Source organism: Quercus lobata, chromosome 12 (assembly GCF_001633185.2).
Source record: "Quercus lobata isolate SW786 chromosome 12, ValleyOak3.0 Primary Assembly, whole genome shotgun sequence".
Taxonomy (NCBI): Eukaryota; Viridiplantae; Streptophyta; class Magnoliopsida; order Fagales; family Fagaceae; genus Quercus; species Quercus lobata.
This window is the reverse complement of record NC_044915.1, coordinates 33,489,001-33,510,168: the sequence shown is the minus strand read 5'-3', so window position 1 is coordinate 33,510,168 and position 21,168 is coordinate 33,489,001. Positions and strand designations below refer to the sequence as shown.

The window sequence follows — 21,168 nt, the reverse complement described above, 5'->3', positions numbered from 1 at the left end:
TCTTCATTCATCTCCTCCATCTTCTTCATTGATTTCTTCCTTACTATTTCCTTCTCCGCCATTTCTTCCCAAAGAAGGTTTTTATCATAATATGAGCAGTATCGAAGCGAAGATTGGAGAGAATTTGAAGATGAGTTTAGAAGACGCCTGGGAGTTTACTTATCTGTACTACGGATGTAACTATCGCTTAGGCAGTTCACATTTTGTATAGGCTCGTTTGAGCCCTTCTTTGTACATTGTAATAATTTTTCGCATTAATAAAAATCGTTGTTATTTTATTTCGCATGTTTTGTCTCTATGCCTTCTTCTTTTTTTTTTTTTGGATCTACAAACGCTGCTCGGCACAATAATATAGCATCTAAATCAATGACGACTAAGACCAAAAGATTTGATAATAAAAAGACGTCGCCATAACTTTAATAGAAATGCTTGGCCTAATAAGGCCGATCAATGAAGAGTAATACTTACCCCATGCTAGCCGAGGTGAAAAACGAAGGCTTGATGTCATGTAAGGAATAACCATTTGAAGATATAGCACCCACCGAATGAGCGGCCTTCTTATATGACTAAGCGCTGGGGCGTTCCACCCCCTTCCTTACACCTTTATTGGCCTTAACCTTTTATGGTGTTTAAGCCGTGGATGAAGTGACCTGACATTTTTATCAAGTAACCCATCTTACGAGATTCAAACCTTTTCTTATCCAAGTATTTGGTTTCCCCATTGGCTTGGGTCCGAGGACCATACAAGGCCTTGGTTCTGTCCAAAACCTGTAATTTTTATAATTTTTCATACTTGGTTTCCCCATAGGCTTGAGTCCGAGGACCATACAAGGCCTTGGTTCTGTCCAAAAACTTGTAAGTTTTATAATTTTTTTGGTACTTGGTTTCCCCATAGGCTTGAGTCCGAGGACTATACAAGGCCTTGGTTCTGTCCCTAGGCTCATATGCTGAACGGGCCTGGGCCGCGAATTTACTGGGCCCACAAATTAAGAGGTGTTTCCATAACCTTTGATCACGCGGTACCTTTTGGCGTCCCAGTGTTCGAGGTGCACCTTCTCGAGACTCCTTTAACCTCAGGGTTGCAGACGACGTTGGAAGTCGAGCCAGAGACGTTTTGTCTGTAGCGTTCCTTGGGACGCTGCGCGAATTAAATGCCACCGGTTTACTTCTGGGTATAAATGGGATAGGGGATCACTTCACTTGCACATGAACTCTCCCGTTCCCTTCAGAACTATATTTCTTCCATATCCGCGATCTCTCTTTCTAGTGCCACTGCCTTAAAGCAAGATGTTTGAGGCTTGGATAGGGATGAAAGGTCTCCGCACGCTTCAGAGGCACCGAATCCTCAAGGTGATATGGTATGGACAAGGATGGCACAGATTCAAGCCAGTCCTCCGTCTTGACAGGAGGAAGATGGTATTCCTCCTTCTTTTAGTCAAAATCCGAAGCAGGTTCTGGTCATGCCAGATTTTTGGTATGTCAGAAAAAGGAATTTCCGCCATCAGCGCCGTCTGCCTTGTAGCAGGCAAATTTCTACGGGGGCTTCCCAGCTTCCGGCTCCCTGCACCTTTTCTGTAGATGGTGTTAGCCTGAGGTCAGGTTCCCTGCACCTTTTCTATAGATGGTGCAGGCCCCAAGTTGGGTTCTTTTGCTGCCTGAGTTATGGGCGTGCAAAAGCATGGAGGAGGAATAAAGTCTCGAGGCAGTAGCCAACCTCTCCTCTGAACTGCTTCCTCGGCTTTATCTTCACTCTCTTGTATTCTTCGTTACTTACGTAGTTAGCTTCGATGTAGGTTTTGTTTCAGCTTTCCATTGTACACGGTACTGTTCCTTTGTCTTAATAAAATATGGGTCTATTTCTCTATACATATCTTTCTTCTTCGTAACCACTACTTTATGCATGAATATTAAATATGAGCTTGCCCTTAATGATATTCTAGGCAGAGAAACGCCTTAACACAGATTCCTACTAGTTTAGACTTACAAATATTATCAAGCATAACAAGATTAATCATCAATAAATTAAACTCCTGGAACTAACCGGGATAACGGCTAAGTGCTGCGCGATGCGTGCTAGAGCGATGTCCGAGTACGATAAACTCTAAGTAATTCGTCCGAGAGGGTAGCCGAGTAGCGAGGGGCTTTGGTTGTGCTTTTGGATAATATGTTGCGCCGTATCGCATCAACCCCTTTGATATTGGGGGATCAGAGTGTAGACCGAGGAATCCATGCAATCAAGGTATTAACCCATCTGTTAACGCGGAGCTCTCTTCGGATGGGTTTTGAGGTTTATGTGCCATAGTTTTTTTTTAAGATAGTTGGTTCCCCATCCAGGTAGTTGGTTTCCCCAGAGGCTTGAGTCCGAGGACTATACAATGCCTTGGTTCTGTCCAAAACCTAGTTTTCCACATCCAGGTAGTTGGTTTCCCCAGAGGCTTGAGTCCGAGGACTATGCAATGCCTTGGTTCTGTCCAAAACCTAGTTTGCCACATCCAGGTAGTTGGTTTCACCAGAGGCTTGAGTCCGTGGACTATGCAATGCCTTGGTTCTGTCCAAAACCTAGTTTTCCACATCCAGGTAGTTGGTTTCCCCAGAGGCTTGAGTCCGTGGACTATGCAATGCCTTGGTTCTGTCCAAAACCTAGTTTTCCACATCCAGGTAGTTGGTTTCCCCAGAGGCTTGAGTCCGAGGACTATGCAATGCCTTGGTTCTGTCCAAAACCTAGTTTGCCACATCCAGGTAGTTGGTTTCACCAGAGGCTTGAGTCCGTGGACTATGCAATGCCTTGGTTCTGTCCAAAACCTAGTTTTCCACATCCAGGTAGTTGGTTTCCTCAGAGGCTTGAGTCCGTGGACTATGCAATGCCTTGGTTCTGTCCAAAACCTAGTTTTCCACATCCAGGTAGTTGGTTTCACCAGAGGCTTGAGTCCGAGGACTATGCAATGCCTTGGTTCTGTCCAAAACCTAGTTTTCCATATCCAGGTAGTTGGTTTCACCAGAGGCTTGAGTCCGTGGACTATACAATGCCTTGGTTCTGTCCAAAACCTAGTTTTCCACATCCAGGTAGTTGGTTTCCCCAGAGGCTTGAGTCCGTGGACTATGCAATGCCTTGGTTCTGTCCAAAACCTAGTTTTCCACATCTAGGTAGTTGGTTTCCCCAGAGACTTGAGTCCGTGGACTATGCAATGCCTTGGTTCTGTCCAAAACCTAGTTTTCCACATCTAGGTAGTTGGTTTCCCCAGAGGCTTGAGTCCGTGGACTATGCAATGCCTTGGTTCTGTCCAAAACCTAGTTTTCCACATCCAGGTAGTTGGTTTCCCCAAAGGCTTGAGTCCGTGGACTATGCAATGCCTTGGTTCTGTCCAAAACCTAGTTTTCCACATCCAGGTAGTTGGTTTCCCCAGAGGCTTGAGTCCGTGGACTATGCAATGCCTTGGTTCTGTCCAAAACCTAGTTTTCTCTTTGTGCGGGGTCTTGGCTTTAGGGGAGTTAGCTCCTCAGCCAAGCCCTTAGAGTTTATCCATACGGTTAACGTTACCAAGTGCTTAGTTTGCTCTTTACGGGGAACCTTGGCTTTAAGGGAGTTAGCTCCTCAACCAAGCCCCTAGTCAAGAAACGCAGTCCCTAACAGGATTTTATACTAGAACTCTATAACCAACGGTTAGATATAACGAAGAAACTCTATCGACCCACTTCCTATACCAACACACAAGCCTTTCCCATAGACGACGCCAATTGTAAGGACGCGATTCGTGGCGGACCGTAACAGTGTCGGGTTCGCACGTGAAAAGGCCCCTAACAATATCATTTGTAGAGCGTGGGTTTGAAAGGCTAGGTCTTGATCGACAGGCGGTGGGTTTTTCGCGGTGTTCGTACAAGTTTAAGTTTTCCTACACCCCTGGAGTCTTTCTCCTGGAGGTGGGCTGGAAGGCTCTGGTTTTTGGCCATTTTTTCCAACCCCCTCTTTTAGGTTACTTCTTTTTCCTTTTATATTCGCCTACGTTCATTGTCCTTCGTCCACATATAGGGTCAACCTTTCCAAAATTGATACTTGTCCCATCAGCCCATATTCAAAGTCTTTGGGGGTGGTTGTAAAAGCCAAAGACTGCGGCTCTGTCAGGTTCAGAGCATTGAATGGCGATAAGAGCAGCTTTCCCTGGATATTTTAGATCTTTCGTCCTGGTTTCGGTCCTATACCGTTTTTACCCTTCCTTCAAGGGGGGGGACTTTGGGTCTGCCGAGGACTGAGCCGTCCTCGGCGATAGCCACAGGCTATTTGGTCGAGCTTGGGCCATAGCCCTCCTCGGCTTGGGCCTTCGGATTTTCCCCAGGTAGATGGGCTCGGCCCGTAAATCATTTGGGCCCCACATATTCTATTACATAAATTGTACAAATTGATATAACAAATTTTAAATACAAAATTTATTAAAAAAAAATCAAAATGTTGTTTTATCATGTTATTAATATGGTACTAATCGTATTCAATGTCAAGTTTTTTTTTTTTTTTTGAGAGGAAATGTCAAGTTCATTTATAAATTTATTTTAGTAAAATAAACAACTTATTTATTCATTTGAAATTGGATTTTTTTTTTCAATGTTCAATGTGCCATTGTTTTTATGCTGTACATTTTTGGACAAGTTTTTCTTTGGCTAGCTCCACAAATGTTAATTGGTTTTCATTTTACTTGTGTCAAGGAATTTATTTATTATTTATTAAAACAAACATACATACAGAAGAGATGATGAACACAAAAGTATATCATACATCACAAACTCCATTCAAATGTTATAGAGCATACCCGACAACTCAAACAACACTATTTTTTCTTTAATTAACAAAAACAAATGTGCATACCCAACAATTCAGGCGACACTATTTTTTTTTATCCAAATATAAAAGAAGAAGGAAAACCATAGACATGCTAAGTCAACAGTTGCATTGAAGACCAATATTGATAAAACAATGTACTCCTATAAATTTTATTTATTTTCTATATTCTATATTCAACCTCCTTCAAGTTGACGCTCCATTTTTCTCTTCAAACTCTTTGCCTCAGCATCTAGATCGTGGTATGCATCGTAAAGCACCAGCTGATTTTGTCAAAGACCTCACTGTTCTTGCATCTGCAGCTGGGAAAACTTGTTCATGGCTATAGTTTGGTTTTACCCCACCAGCACCTGTTTCAATGAATCTAGCTCCATTTTCAAATACATCATTTACCGAGTAAAATTTCCATGACCCTCTTTCACCATTTCTCCATGTCACCTGTTAATATTAATTTTATGCATTGTGTATGTGTTAGTACGGGTATATGCATTTTTGTAACTTAAATGACAATGGAAGTATTGAAATTTTACCTCCTTGTTCCGTGATTTTGGTGCAATAAAGAGGTTGGCTTGACTCTTGACACTAGGATTCATGCTTCCCCCTATAGCATATTGCATCCATCCCTGGTAAAGGTTGTTCACCACATGTGCATATCCAAATCGAATCCTGCAAAGTTTTATTTGTATGCATAAGATAGTTGATTTAGTATATTATATTGTTGTGGCTTCATAAATATATGATTGATTGGTTTATGTCTAGAATTCCTTGAATGAGGAGGATCAATTACATACCTTGGCATCCTTTGATTGCAATTAGGTCCAAAATGATTGTACATGACTGTGACCTTCATGTTCTTGTCACGCAAGAACCCATCATCGTGTCCAAGAAGGATGACCTTATCCTGGTTTTTGAACCAGTTATTGGAGATGGTGATATCTGTAGAACCTCGAGTTACATCAAGAAGACCATCCTCACTCTCATAAAGTGTATTGTGGTCTAGCCAAACCTTTGATGCAGTAACCAATCTAATTGCATCTCCATCAACTTGACCTAGTGAAATTATCTTTGAGTCTGGACCCATTACTGTGCTAGGTGGTTGGGATCGACAATGGTGGATGCGAAGACCATGAATGATTATGTTGCTTTGCTATTGATATATAAGGTACATTTTAGTAATTGGTCAGCTCAAAAATGCTAAATGTAATGAAAAATATTAGAGAGATACCACAACAATTTATTTCACAGCTTGTTAAGTTGTCATATTGTGACTAGTCACTAGAACAATCACTTTTATGTGAAAATCATCTATGATATCACTTTTATAGTGTGCTAATCAATAATCAATATGTTACCTAAGCAATTGTGAAAATTTGTACAAAACAATTGGTGTAAATTAAATACCTTATAGATCATCAAGCATGCATTACCGGCAATGTGAATATTAACACCCCGACCATCAATGGTTGTGAAACTACTAATGAGAAGTGGTTTCTCAAGTCTAATGCGCATGCTTCTTTGGAATGTGATCCATTTTTTCCCTTTGATCATGGTTGTTCCATATCTTAAGGTCCCTGGTTTTGGGTTAATTGGGTTGTCACTAGGTTCAGTGACTACATATTGTGTGAGGCCTCTTCCAATGTTGTTGGTCATCTTCCCAGCATAACCTACTGAGCATGTGGCAAGTTGTTGTCTATTCCTTCGCCAATTAGGGTTCCATCTCCAGCAATGATCAATCACATTCATTTTCAAGCCAGTGATCTTTGTTTTCTTAGCAAGACTAACATTAGAAATGGAGAGCATAACAATGATAAGAGCCAAAGCAAAGTGCCAAAGAGTGGCAATGTTGATGCCTTTCAAAGCCATATTCATGTGCATGTACTAACACAAAAAATGCAAACTAAGATAGAGAAAGAGGTGGGTTGTACTGGTTTGCAAATAATTGGAGTGGAGAGGGACATATATAGGTGGAGTGGTTAGTAATGCATATGAGTTTGTTTAGGTGGTTTTAAAGTGGATGCTGAGGAGTGTAGGACACAAAAGAAGCTATTAATAGGTATTGGTTTTGCTTTCTCACCCCAATTTAAAATAGATTAGCCTGCTACAATTGTGTAGCAGCCAAAATGACAGAGCAAGCGAGTGTTTGTGTCATTTCTGGGATAATGAATGCGTAAAATTTGAAACTTCCACGTACAAAGACAATAGCTACAATTGGCTTCTCTCAAGTAGGGGTTTTTCCGTTAGGAGATATCATGGATGTGAATTATTATGTGAGTGGTGGGTAGAGACAAATTTTCACAATTTTAAGGTGTTAGTTAAAATTATGATTAAACTAATGCTATTACACGTGTTGATATAGCCATTATTATTTATAGATCATAAGTTGTAAAAAATGACAGTAGTAGATTTTTTGTTATTATAGAAATGTCTTTTTGTTATTTAATTATCAATTTACTCTTTAAAAAAATGTGATTAGAGCAATAGTGATACACATAAACATAATCTAGCACGCAACTATCTTTTGAATTGAAAGTGTCAAGTGGGTTCCAATTAGCTTAATTGGTATAATTTCTTATCATTGAAAAAGAGATATAGGATTAGAACCTCCCTACATTAAAAATCAATTGGTATCTTGGTCTGATGATAAAGATTAGTCATCAAGAATGGAGGCCATAGATTGAAACTATTTCTCAAAAAAAGAATTGAATGTGTCTACTATTTTAATTGGTTCGATCTCTTGGTGTTTAGTATTTAAGCCATTTCTCTAATTTTCAGGAAAAAAAAAATTAAGCTCTTATAATTATCATAATTTTTGTTTTTGTTTTTTTTTTGTTTTTGTTTTCTTGTTATAATTATCATAACTATTTCTAGTACATTATTAAATTAATTTTAATTTTAATTTTATAGCATATAAGAAAACCATCGACCCCTTAACTGTAAAATAAAATATAAAAACGCTCAGCAAGTTGACAAAAACTTGTCACAATCTGTTATAAAAAAAATTAAAAAAAAAAATTGTCACAATCTCACTTTGACTTTTAGAGCATTGTTAATATATTTCATAAGTTCTGGCTTCATTGACTGATGATACTGCTTCAAAAATTTCAGCAAGCCGCTTCAAATTCAACTTCAATTTTCCCTATTAATTAATGTAATTGTAAAGTTAGGGATTCATCCTTGATTAAAATAATAATAATAAAATACTAAAAAAAAAAAAACAAGATTGTCTTTTTGACCGAGTGACAGTTGCAAGTTTTAAATTTTTGAGGAACCTTTTTCTTTCTAAAAGATTTTATTTTTATTTTTAAATTTACGTTCATGAAGTTCCCATCTCATTCATTAACACCCTGTTATATTCATGTCTCTTAATTGACATTAATTGACTGTAGTTTTGTTTTGCTAATCACCCTGTAATACTAATATTCATGTCTCTTATCATTGTTATTTGGCCATGTTACATGTTGGAGATGTATATAGCAACTGTACTCAAAGAAACATGTGGTATATTATTTGTTTTTTTTTTTTTGGTGAAAAGCGAGAGGTTTTATTTAATAAACTGAATTCATACAACACCTACAACTGTGCTGGGGTTACAAAGCCGAGTTTCTCCCAGGCCAGTCAAGTCCCTCACATATGATACATAAACAAAAGTGAGACATTCACTATACATGTGGTATATTATTTGTTGGTCTTTCTCTTTTCTTAGTTTTTTGGTCTTTAAGATCAACATGAAAAGTTAATCATTAAATTTTTTCTAGATCATAGCTTGGTTTCTATCAGTCTATCACTGTCTGAGTATCCCATTTGTAAAACTTGACAAGAAAATTATTAAAAATATGTTTATTTCTTTTTTGTTTTTGTGTTAATAAAGGTGAGTTTTACTTGCCTAACTAACAAGATAATGAAAACTTCCAAAGAAAAAATTACAAATATAATTTTTCAAAATGTATCGTATGAATTGAAACTTACTTACACATCCAGTTCAGGACTAGTATAAATAAAATCAGCAATGCCAACCTAAGTCAATTCTAATTTCTAAAGTTCATAATTGAGGCTTGGCTATAGGTAAATTGTATGCTTTCTGCATTGCATGATAAAAGTTAATACTTATTTTTCTGATCAAATCTGATCTATTTGCAGATAGTTGAATGCAGGCAAGTTCTGAAATGGACATGCCCATGGATATAACTTACCTGAGCATGAACATTCCAACAGACAGATGAGTACAAGCAAGGTATGTCATTTCCTTGTCCCATTGATATAATGTTATTCCATTTGTCATGCAGATGAAGCTGCGTCTGAATTGGAGCAACTTCATCAATATGTAGAGAAGGAGCTGCCACTTTACCTCAATGCAGATAGAAAATGAAGGATTTCAATGAGTTCCACACAAAACTTGCTGGACCGAATAGGTGAAGTTCTACAGAAAATCCTACATAGGGCTTTATCCAGATAATATGGCTTGACCACGAATTAACTTGAACAAGATTTTTTAGGACTCGAGAATATTGGAACCATTTCTTCATATTAAATGTAAGACTAAGTGGGGGTATTACTGCCGTAAGATAATCTCTGGCACTCTAAATTTAATCACAAACATTAACTTTGAAAATGCCACCTAGCCTTGGCAGGAAAATCACCAGTGTTTTATTTTTTGGCCTAGATTCTGAACTCGAATATCATTCAACTTTCTTTCTCATTGAAGACCAAGGCAGTAAAAAATGCTTCACTGTATGCCATGAAGTATGAGTTGCTTAGCTCCTAACTTTCTGTAGAATTTAGAAGTGGGTAATTTTTTGTAGGATGATTAACATTTTACACTTTTCAGCTTTCCTTTCTTCTTGCTTAAGACATACTTGAAATAGTGGAGCTTTTCCTATAATTACTCACTGTCTTGTATTTCAATGGAAACAGTGGGACTCGGAACAACTTTAGAATTTAGTCCGAACTGTAGATAATGATCTATCAGATGTGACTCTCATGGCGCCTGCAGCTGGACTGTTAAGTCAAAAATGCTTGGGAGGTTGGAGGGCTCAGGGTCCTACATGCAGGTCAAGTAGCTCCAGCAGAAATATTGATGACTCAAGCCACTGATCTGGTGAACATTGAACATTTGAAAATGTCCAGTCAGCCACCATCGGCCAAGATGTTCCAGCTACGCTGATGAACCTAATGAACTGTGCAAGTTGAGGCACCTGATGCGAAGTTATTGGTCCTCTTTCTTTGGCTGGTTGGTTGTAATGGTGAATAGGACCTAGTGGAATGTCATTGAGAGTTTTCCATTGATCACTTATCTCCCAAATTATGAAACTGAGGAGAAAGCATAATGGAAATAAGATCGGAATGGGAGTAAGGGAGATAAGTGTATTATGTATGTCTTGTGTTAATGGATTATGAGCTATATACAGTTCATGTTTCTGTAAATTTAGTTGTAGCAAACTTGAAGCCCGCACTTCAGTTGTAAGAATGAACTAGTTGGGGACAAAAAACTTTATTGGCTCCTATATGAAAAGAATTAATGTAATATACTGTTTATCATTGCTTCCATTTTTTAAAAAACCAAACAAACAGCTTTTTGAAAGATTCAAACCCAGTACATCATTGTTCAAATGTTCAAACAACAATGATGGAGCCTCTTCTATCTAGGTTACATAATCTTCAATATCATGTGCATATCTCGCCAGAATGTGTGTTGTATTATTTGTTTCCTGTCTAGTTAAACTAATTTCCCATTGCTGAAACTGTTGCAGATAAAACTTGGCTTCCTACACAACATTTCCCCGCCAAAACCATCCTCTGTGTTCCTGAAGTTTTGCTATAACCTATGCTGAATCGCCTTCAAGAATTTTTATGGTGAATGCCAACTTCATGAGAAAACCGAATGGCTGGGACTGCAGCCTCAAGTTCTGCTTCAAAGCTCTCCATAAATATTCTCACGAAGACAAGGAATTCATGCTCTCTTCCTCTAATTACCACTTTACTGCAACACCAAATTCTTTGTGCCTCCTCACAGCTCGACAATACATGCACTGTGTCATCCTCATTTAAGTTGCACCTTGGACACCATGGCGGAGTTAGAACCCTTCTTTTCACCCAACTGGCACATGTAGGTAGTGTCTTTCTTGTTCCTATTGAGCATATCCCATCTTGTACATTTTATTTTCTTTCTGTTGTCCCTCCTGTTTAATTATATTCTATACCAAGCTAGAAATTCTGTAGAGATGCACTAATGCACACCACTATAGATGGTATTGCAAGGGCCCCTAGGATTTCACTCTTTGTTTGAGATGGCTTGCCTTCGTGCTTGTGGATTCTTTTTATTATAGCCATAACATTAATTGGGGACTATACTACCCATTACAACAACAATAATGAAAATCTGTACAAACTCAAAAGATTGTCATGTTTGTTACAGATATTTAAGGAATCACATATCCTAGATACAAACAACAATATTCAAATTTAAAGCCCAAAACATATGGTGTGTTGTACATATTTGGAACTCTACTCAACGTCTCCTCCAAGATCTAAAGCTCAGCATTGAATTATCTCTTGAATTTGCTGCAAAAAGTGTGAATGAGAAAGAGACACACACAAACAGAGAGAGAGAGAGAGAGAAATGTGTATGTGTCACTTACAAAACAGAATCTGGAGCTATTTAAGTGCCCTTAATGGACTTGTTGGATTCCCAATTAAACCAAAAGATGATTCATCTAGCTTAAGAATGTCAATGGAAGACTGAATCAACCATTGAGCTGCTGCTGCATATTGTAGGCACAGAGATTTCTGCATTTGAAAAATCTAGCTAATAAGAATAAACCACAAAGAGAACCCATGGAAATTGGAAATCAAGTTCTGAACACCAACAAAAAAAATTAACTGTCTTTATCCTTTCAATATAATTCTTCACTGGCAGTTCTTAGTTATCATTGGATTTCTTCAATTTCAAAATGGCCATTTCAAATTTTGGTTCCAAGTTCCAGATTTGTCTTAATCAAAAAAAATTTAAATCTCAATTCTCAATTCTCAATTCCCAAGCCAAAGACATTGGGTTTTTATATGAATAATGAGAACAAGCTAAGATTTTGAATGGCTTGAGTTTTTAAAAAATGTACAAAATTATTTCTTTTACCTCCACATTTTCTTTTGACTTTGATATGTAGTTTTCAGGGAATGCATACAAACTGCAAAAGTTGGAGCCGAATCTTTACAAGTTTTCTTGGGTCAACATCTCGATTAGGAACTTTCTCACATTTCCTTGTTCATTGTTCTCACTTTTCAAAAGAAAGCTTCAGTAGCACTTGAGCTTTGTTGATAAACAACAGTACTAACCTCCAACTGTTTATGCATAAAAAAATAAATTTTATGAGACACTTATCAAGGAAAAAATCATGGTGCTAGATAACCTGTTTCTAAAAATAAACTTCACCAGCTTGATTTTTAGTAGTCCAATAATGATTATGTAGATTTCCATTCTTAAATTGCTAATAGAAATTGCAAGTGCAAGCAACATTCAATGTGTAGAAGTAGGGAAAAAACAGAGAGAGAGAGAGAGAGAGAGAGAGAGGCTTAAGAAACAAAAGAATGGCCCTAACGCTCACCCATAGCAGAAGAAAAGGAACAAAAGTACATCTAAACCTAAGATACAATTAGTTCTAGGTCTAAGTATTATATTCAATTGCTCCAAAAGTGCTTTCCACTTACTTTAAGGGTCGGGTAGCACACAACCTGATGTAATATTGTTTCAACATAGGTACCTTGGGGCTGAGGCAAAGGGACTCATTACAAAGCATTAGCAATATGGAAACACCTTGACAAAGTGTGGAAAACAACATTTGCTAGAGTATAGGAAATACTGACCTCGAATGTCAGATAATACATAAAGCTATTAATAAATTTGAGCAAGCTAAGACATAGGAGTGATAATCTAGACATTTCAATTCCTCGCACGTTTAAGGGCACGAATTCCTTGAAAAATTATATTACAATATAATTATAAGATCACGAAAAGGCCTGTAATATGCAAGGAGGAGAGAATATATGAAAGGTATTTTTTTTAAAAAAACTCGATGCATTTGCCCTATCCCCATAGAGCTGATAGTCAATGTGTTTACAATGACATTTTCTGAAAAAATCTGTCAGGGTTTTGCTTGATAAAACTATAGACAATGGACATTGTACCTGAAAATGAAGCAAAACATTTCTGAGAAATTCATGGTCACGCCATAGGATAGTACAAACTCTGGTTGGATGAGAAGAGTCAAACCAAGGAGAACATTTAGCCAAACGTATAGTAGATAAAAAAAACAAAATACAGATATCTATCTAACACAATTAATAAAAATGTAAAAAACTAAAGGATGGAGCTTATTCTAATAAAGGACAAGAAGGATTCCTCTAATAAATAACAATAAGGAAAAAAAGCACCAGTGATTAGATTCCTCATTGTAAACTCTCTTATCACCGAAAGACTATCATTCAATACTTTCCAGAGGAAAATAAGCACTTTGAGAGAGGATTTTAGCTACCATATGTCAGCCCACATTTAAGAACTATATCTCAGAGTTCTGCTCCTTCCATATAAGCAGTTGAAGGTTATGACCTTCTTTACAAGGAGTAATTAATATTGAACTCTTGAATTATGACAAGGAACTATATAGAACAGATGAAATTGGCTAGTAAAGCACACCATGTTGAAGTGTGCCAATAATAAAAATGCAGTCCTTCGACGAAGAAGTATTTGTAACCATATTTCAGTCTTACAGGAACATTATCTTCAACAAATTCTTCTTAACAAACTGAAAACCCAGATAACCTAAGTAATACCACAGCAACCCAATGATATCTTATAGTAATACTTGAGCATCTATAATAGATGGATTGCTAAACAATTACTTAGAGCTATATGAGAACTAAGAGTAAAAGAAAGATTTTCCTGGATTGACTGCCCATACCAACCACCTCTAGTTTCTAGCTAATCTCCATCACCTTATAAGGAGTTGTAACTAGTCCTCACTACTTACCCAAAAAGGGAAGATAGTCCTCACAAACCCAAATCAATCATTATTCTCCAGCCCTAGCTAAGCCTCCTACTCCACTTTCTATATGTTTTTGTTTATGTTTCCTTCCCTAAAACAAGAATTTTTAGTCTCTTCATAGAATTAGAGACACAAGGCAGAAGCCAGTTGACATGCAACACATCATGAATTTTGTAGGGGCAACATAGGCATTAAACCATATTAGGTTCTTGTGGAAATGGTTTTCTGTTTCTTTTTTTATTCCCTCTTTATTTGGTAATTCTCAAGAACTGACAAATATCAATTTTAATAACCAATGGACACTCTTGGAAAATGCTATCCCCAGGTGAACCATCCCACTTTTATAACTAATAAAATTGAAAAAGTGCTAGAGAATTCAAAAGCAAATAATCCATATTAAGAATGTAGAATAGTCCCAAAAGACAAGTAAACAAGTACTAATGGTCGATAAAACACACCTCTTTCAAATGCTGCTGAATCAGTTGGATCTTGGGCTTTTGTAAACCCCCTAATAATCTATTGACTAAGAATCTCCATGAGTATCTTGCTAAAGCCAGCTCAAGGTTGCGATTAGCTTGATGATCATACAGAACTGCCACTTCAATGGCCTGTGCAACAAAACAATTTCCAATAAGGAAGAATGTACAAATGCATGGCTATATAACAGTTAACACTGAAAGGATAACAATTTTATTAGATTGGAAGCTATTGCATTTTATGCTAACTAACAACATCTATAGCAATAAAAATTTAAAGCCAATTATGCACTAAGGAAATATGTCAAATCCAGCAGAGAGAGATCAATCCAGGTTCTCAATAAAAAGAGTAGAATACAACCAAATGCTTCTACAGCATAATATATCAACAGTATATAATGCTAGCCTTGGCAAGTACCTTAACAGCAGCAGTTAATTTTTCAGAGACCACACTGAGATCTTTATCAAAATAAGCTAAAGAAAAATTGACTATTTTTGTCAAGAAAGTTCTGCATGCCATAGCTTGTTCCACAAGTTGTTCCAATACATCTCTTTCCTCAATCCTGTAGAGCAGTTATCAATAAAACAAAGCATTCACATGCAGGAATTTGATAACCCATCAAATAATCTTCAATAAAAACCCAATCAAAAGCATGTGCCAAATTCAGTGGAGAACCATTCTTTTTTACAATTGTCAACTATCCATAGTAGTTACATAAGTGCAATTGGATAAGCATGAGGTAAAACAATCCATGAGCCTAACAAGTGAGGCAAAAACCAAAAGTACAAAAAATAAGAAAACCAAATGCCAAACATAAGGTGGACCAGGCAAGCCATCCTTGGTTAATATATGAATCAATTGAAGAGGAAGAGAAGACACCCAGTTTACAGGGCACATCGTCAAGCTCAATTTTGGTTGCAAACCAACCTGCTCAGTTTTAGGAGTACCTTGAAATCAAACTAACATAGAAGTCTATTAGTGAAAATTCATATTTCATATGCAGTAGCAGCAATTCCAATGCTGAAAAGGTTATTATTGTTATTAAATAGACTGGTGACAAACTGCTAGACATCAGTGTCAGTCTTAAAATTTCACAACCCAAGGTCTCAGCCATCCCACTTCTCTGATTGATCAGCCACACTACATTATTCTTTGGGATGGGTACTAGCAGTTTTCTTACAATCAATCTTTGTTTCTCTAAGTTGTGGAGAGTGTTATGGCCATGTATTTTGTGGTTTGAGAACTTAAGTGACATATAGTGCCAACCAGAATCACAACTAAAGTTCATAACAAAAACCTGGCTATGGGTAAATTGGAACTTTTGCATTGAATTACAGAAGGTATTCTTCTTTTTCTCATCAAATATGCTGTTTATGCAGAAATTTGAACTCACGCAAGTTCTTAAATGGACAAATGTCTATGGATATTATTTACCTGAGGACAAGCATAACAAGAGACAGTTCTTTAAGTACTTGAAAGGTTTGTCATTTCCTCCAACTTGAAGGAGACGTTGTGTCTCATCCTGAATTGATCCTCTTAATAGCTATTTGTAATGCAGGTCAAAAATCTCTGGGGCAGCAAAAGCGAAATAGCATAAAAAGCATGGTGGTTGGCCCAACTAGCCAACTCATGCACGAACTAGATGTGTCATCAAGGACCAGAGGAGACTGATGTTCTTCTTCTTCTTCTGCTTCCAAATCATCAGATCCATGAAATGGCAACTCGCTCCAGTAATCAGGATCATCATGTCCAGCAGTTAGAAGGGGCAAGTTAGGTATACCAGATTCTTGAGGAGGACAGATGCACTCTACGTGGACCCCCCACCTTATGGGATTTGGTGGCTTTACAGTGGGTATACGCAAATACTTAGCTCTTTGGGTTTCATATGTAACCTCAACATGATTCTGGTCAGTTGGATTTGATTCATTCAATTTCTGCTGTAGAAACCTTTGAAATGGAGAATATAATAGAAGATTATACGCCTCTGAAGGTGTCTCACGCATACATTCACGTTTTTTACAACCATTGATGGAAATGTAAACAACGCATTCATATTGCCAGTGGCTCTCAATATAGACTCCAAAAGCAATATAGAGAGCCAATATTGGAAATTTGCGACCAACCCAGAACAATATGGAATTATGTTCAACACTTTGATGATTGAACCATGGAATCTCAGTTCCCGATACCCAAAGACGAGGAGAAATGGAGAAGTGTGACATGTCCCCATCTTCAGATTCAGATTCAGATTCAGATTCAGCACCGTCAGTTTCAGATGGGAAGTAATCGGTGAACTGTGGATCCATTAATTCATTGCTTCTTGCACTCCCACATACTCCATTCGGTAAAATCCCCATAATTTCTATTACCTGCATTGCAATTACAAAATTCAACATTTTTCATTTAGCAAATCTCGTAAAGCATTTAGAGAAAGTAACAAAAATTGTTTCTTTATAACTTAAAGAAAGAGAGAGACCTGATTCAATACCCCACTTGGTGATTCATTATCCAACAACGGGCAATTTTGTGCATTAACCCAACTTATCGATTGTGGAAGTCCTTGAACTTCACGAAGGTGCTTGCAATTGCTAATTGAAAGCCCTCTTAAACTAGGAAATCTGCTAATGCTTTCGGGGATGGTAATAATATTGGTTTCAAATAGAAGTATCCTTTCCAATGCGGGGAAGTAATCTGGCTTCATCAAAAGATCTAATTCAATTATGGTTTTACAGAAGCCGAGTACCAGCTCTGTCATGTTCAGAAACCCATAACCGGAGGAGCTATCAAAAGAATTGCATGTCGGTCTCAATTTGGCGGTAGGAGTCCAGAGCTGCCGAAGCTGTTGCAATTTATAAATGCCATCTGGAAGATCCCGAAGGTTTTTGCAACCATGAAGGGATAATGTCTCAAGAACTTCAAGAGATGTCAACATGAGTTTGTTTGGAAGATTTTGAAGTTTTTTGCAATTATCAAGTTTCCACGTTTTAAGCTTATGAAGAAATTCACCGGACTCGTGAATCTTAACTAAATTTTCACAATCAGAAAGGTCCAATGTCTCCAAGTTTGGGGTGCATAAATCAGGTAATTTGGTTATAAATTTACAACCACTGAGATTGAGATGTTTCATATTTTCTAACTGGTACTCCTGTAGAAAAAATAAATAAATAAATAACTTCAACACACTTTAGAATAAAAAATTAATAAAATCTTAATTAAGAAAATATTAGTAATAGTACCTGCTTGCATAGCTTTTCCAACCCAATGCGACTATATGGCATATCAAGCCTAACAAGTTGTAGAGGACAATATTTGGATGGCAAGCGAAAAGGATATTTAGGCCAACTAAGAATCTTTATCCCGTCGGGAAGATATTGAATTGCTTCACAAATATTTATGTTATCGACAAGAAGTATCTTGAGATTTTCCATCTTTTTGAAAACATCAGGGTGTAGTTGCACATTTACCAGTTCAGGTGAATGCAACATTATACCTCGGATTTCGTCCGTCCCCTAATTAGATTAAGAGTCAAGTAAACCATAATTTACAATAGAATTTACCAAAAACAAAAAGTATAATAATTTTGAAATTTCAGCAAAAATGAGACTAGTAAAATTCATATTTTATGCAATGTTAAAAAGAAAAAATATATAACTTTTACCTGTGAAATTTTTTTTTTTGGGAGAAAATAGAAGAAAAAGAACTTATACCTTATTTCCAATTAGTACTTCAAGAGCATCTTTATGATGCCATAATCTGCTACGTTTTCCGAGAATATGTGGAGATTCTTGTCGAACAACTTCTCTACCCATTTGTTGTATCAAGTCATGCATTAACAGTATACCATGATCCACAGTAATGAGACACTTATAAACAAGTCTTTGAATACCATAATCGGGATGTGAATCACTAGCATTTAATATATTTACAACATAATCCTTCTTCCATCCCTTGAAAAAACATGCAATATCAAGGAAAATATATTTTACTATATCCTCTAGTCCATCATAACTTACTCTAAGTACTTCTTGAATGTCTTTATTGGGAATTTTGTTATACTTATCTAATGTAATTTCCCATTCATGTTTAGTTTTTCCACACAAATCACAAGCTATTATTATAAGAGCTACTGGAAGGCCTTGGGCATACTGTATAACTTGGTTTGTAAGTTCTGAATAATCTTTATTGGGTTTCTTTCGAAGGAAGGCATGCTTTTGAAAGAGTTGAAGAGCTTCTTGTTTCTCTAATTTCTTGGCCTCATAAGTTGTACAAACTTTTCCAAGAGTAGCTAAAAATTGTGAATTTGTTGTTGTTGTTATAATGACTCTACTTCCTGAAGCAAACCAATTACAATTTCCAAGCAAATTTTTTATTCTTTCCAATGTATCCACATCATCAAGAATTAAAAGAACCTTTTTACAATGAAGTCCCTTTTTTATCAAATTGATTCCTTCTGATATGCTGTGAATTTTCAAATTTTCATCCCCTAAAATCTCTTTAAGAAGTTGACCTTGTAGTTTGATAATGCCATCCTGTGTCTTCGAAGTTTCTCTAACATTCTCTAAAAAACTGCTTCTATCAAAATGATTAGCAATCCTGTTATAAACTGCTTTTGCAATTGTAGTCTTACCTATTCCGGAAATGCCATGAATCACTAGCATGCGAAATTCATTTAACTCAATACTTAAAAGCGATTCTACGGCCTTGGCACGAGGTTTTACTCCAACAAGGTGTTCGCCAACAAATAACGGCTTGCGTTTTAATATAGTTCTTGGTATATTTTCAACAATTGTTTGGATAAATTTAGATTCAATGTCGCTGCAAACCATAAAGTAAAAGAAACATTTAATGAGTTGGACTAGTTGCAAATATTAATATGAAATGAACTAAATTCAAGATGCCTAGTTCTGTGTCTTACTACTTACACTTTAAGATATTATTAATTAAATTAAATGACATATAATTCAAATATTTGAGCAGTATCTTTAAATTTTGTACATTCTTTTTTGCTTAGAAATTAATTATAGACTGTAAAATTATAATTTATGTATTGATGTGTTCATTATTCCTATTAGGATAAAAAAATAGTTGTACAACTACAAAATCTGAATATCCAACTAGGTTGGCACCTACACGCATCTATCATTTGTAGTTTTCAATCCATTTGTACATATCAAATAACTTTACGTCATATATATATATATATATATATATAAACTCTTCACATACATTTTACAACCAATAATATATATATATATATATATATATATATATATATATAAACTCTTCACATACATTTTACAACCAATAATAAATGTCCATTAAAAAAAATTCAAATTACAAAATTTATATATATAATGCATAACCACTTAAGTATCCTACTGGTCAAGTGGTTTTAAGATTCCCTCCTATCTTATGTCATAAGTTCCAAATCAATCCCTCCAAAATAAAAAATAAATCATATAAATTTTTGGTCGGTGGGTCAGGCTAACAGTTTAGGCTTCTGGGCCTCATTGGTGGGCCAAGTGCACACAGAAAAATCAGCCCACAGTCAGATCAATTGGGCTAATGAGCTACCCACGAGCCTCAATAGTACTAGGTTGGGTTGTGAGCTATGAACTTTCTAGTGACATTTTTGTGGGAGAGATGTTGGGTTGTGGGCTATGAACTTTCTAGTGACATTTTTATGAGAGGGATGTTACATGTATATGATACATTAGATACTTTTTTTCTTAGAAAGACTCAAAGATTTGAGACTAGAAAAATAAATATTACCTCTCAATAATGTGATCCTAGGCGGCAGCCACATAGTTTTCACTTTGAATGTTGTCTTAACGAAGCTTAGGAACAAGAAAATAATTAAGTTCTTCCTTGAGTGATTGTTTGACTCAATTTGTAAATAATTTAATTAAAAATTTAACTAATAAAAGAATTATGTTAAGAGATAATTTTTAATTATAACAAACCATTAGAATCATGAAACTCGTGAAAGCATAAGACAAGTACTGAAATTCATACCATTTAGCAACAAAAAGATAAAGTAATGAAATACATACCCATTCTTATAGTGCCATCCAGACAAACTACCAACTTTATTTAGCGCTATCCTCCAATTCTGCACCTTGTCAATATCAACTTTAAATATTTCTTCATGTTTTGTTAAAGCTACTCCAAACTCACCATTTTGTTTACGTAATTCTGATGGATCTATATTATAGAAAATAGGTAAAACTAATTGACCACACTCAAAAATATTGACAAGTTCATCCAAACACCAAGTAGAAGAAGCATAGTTTTTAGATAACACGACAATTGAAACAATGGATGATTCAATGGCTTTAAGAAGTTCTATTGAAATTTCTTCTCCTCTCTGAAGGTTATCATCAATAAAGATGTTAAAACCTTGATCACATAAAGCTTTATGTAAATGGCTTGTAAAACCATGGCGGGTATCTTCACCTCTAAAGCTTAAGAAGATGTCATGACTCTGGTGAGTGGAAGAAGAAAAAGAGGAGGAAGAGGCTCCTTTGTTGGTCAAGAAAGCCATTGGTATGAGAAGATTAAGATGTAAAAAGAGGAGGAAAAGGTCAGAGATTAAAGATGTGATGAAATGGGAATTATATTTGATAAGAGATGAGTGAAATCGTGTAATTTGAGTGGAGGTTATAATAAGGCTTTGAAGATGACCGTTATAATAAGGTTTTGAATCTGTCGTTTGACTGGAAAATTGATGATAGAGTAAATTATATATCCATAACAGTATACAACACGTCTTCGGTTTTCCTTCCAAGAAAGTTCCAAGCAGTACAGACAAAGTTGTTTATAAAATAA

The 21,168-nt window shown here is 36.3% G+C and overlaps 2 protein-coding genes across 2 annotated transcripts; both read right to left on the bottom strand.

Moving 5' to 3' along the window:
* Positions 1-5,053: 5,053 nt before the first annotated feature.
* LOC115970698 (probable pectate lyase 9) lies at positions 5,054-6,655 on the bottom strand. The gene is made up of 4 exons (XM_031090286.1): positions 6,230-6,655; positions 5,620-5,975; positions 5,359-5,494; positions 5,054-5,266 (listed from the first exon to the last, which is right to left on the bottom strand). The coding sequence occupies exons 1-4, from the start codon at positions 6,626-6,628 to the stop codon at positions 5,054-5,056; spliced, it is 1,104 nt and encodes a 367-aa protein (XP_030946146.1). The 5' UTR covers positions 6,629-6,655.
* Positions 6,656-10,412: 3,757 nt separating this feature from the next.
* Positions 10,413-20,884, bottom strand: LOC115970563 (disease resistance protein RML1A-like). The gene is made up of 12 exons (XM_031090178.1): positions 20,394-20,884; positions 18,848-19,155; positions 18,048-18,670; positions 17,577-17,849; positions 16,817-17,485; positions 15,775-16,709; positions 14,758-14,902; positions 14,322-14,471; positions 12,530-13,067; positions 11,958-12,163; positions 11,464-11,611; positions 10,413-11,386 (listed from the first exon to the last, which is right to left on the bottom strand). The coding sequence occupies exons 1-6, from the start codon at positions 20,882-20,884 to the stop codon at positions 15,900-15,902; spliced, it is 3,174 nt and encodes a 1,057-aa protein (XP_030946038.1). The 3' UTR covers positions 10,413-11,386; positions 11,464-11,611; positions 11,958-12,163; positions 12,530-13,067; positions 14,322-14,471; positions 14,758-14,902; positions 15,775-15,899.
* Between the last annotated feature and the right edge of the window lie 284 nt (positions 20,885-21,168).

Excerpts from the sequence above, each read along its gene's own strand:
- LOC115970563 (XM_031090178.1), bottom strand. The coding sequence starts at position 20,884 with ATGGCTTTCTTGACCAACAAAGGAGCCTCTTCCTCCTCTTTTTCTTCT. Across the intron at positions 19,156-20,393 it reads GGATGGCACTATAAGAATGG|CGACATTGAATCTAAATTTA; the intron begins GTATGTATTTCA and ends TATGGTTTGCAG. Across the intron at positions 16,710-16,816 it reads CAAGTGGGGTATTGAATCAG|GTAATAGAAATTATGGGGAT; the intron begins GTCTCTCTCTTT and ends ATTGCAATGCAG.
- LOC115970698 (XM_031090286.1), bottom strand. The coding sequence starts at position 6,628 with ATGCTCTCCATTTCTAATGTTAGTCTTGCTAAGAAAACAAAGATCACT. Across the intron at positions 5,976-6,229 it reads CATGCTTGATGATCTATAAG|CAAAGCAACATAATCATTCA; the intron begins GTATTTAATTTA and ends ATATATCAATAG. Across the intron at positions 5,267-5,358 it reads CAAAATCACGGAACAAGGAG|GTGACATGGAGAAATGGTGA; the intron begins GTAAAATTTCAA and ends TAATATTAACAG.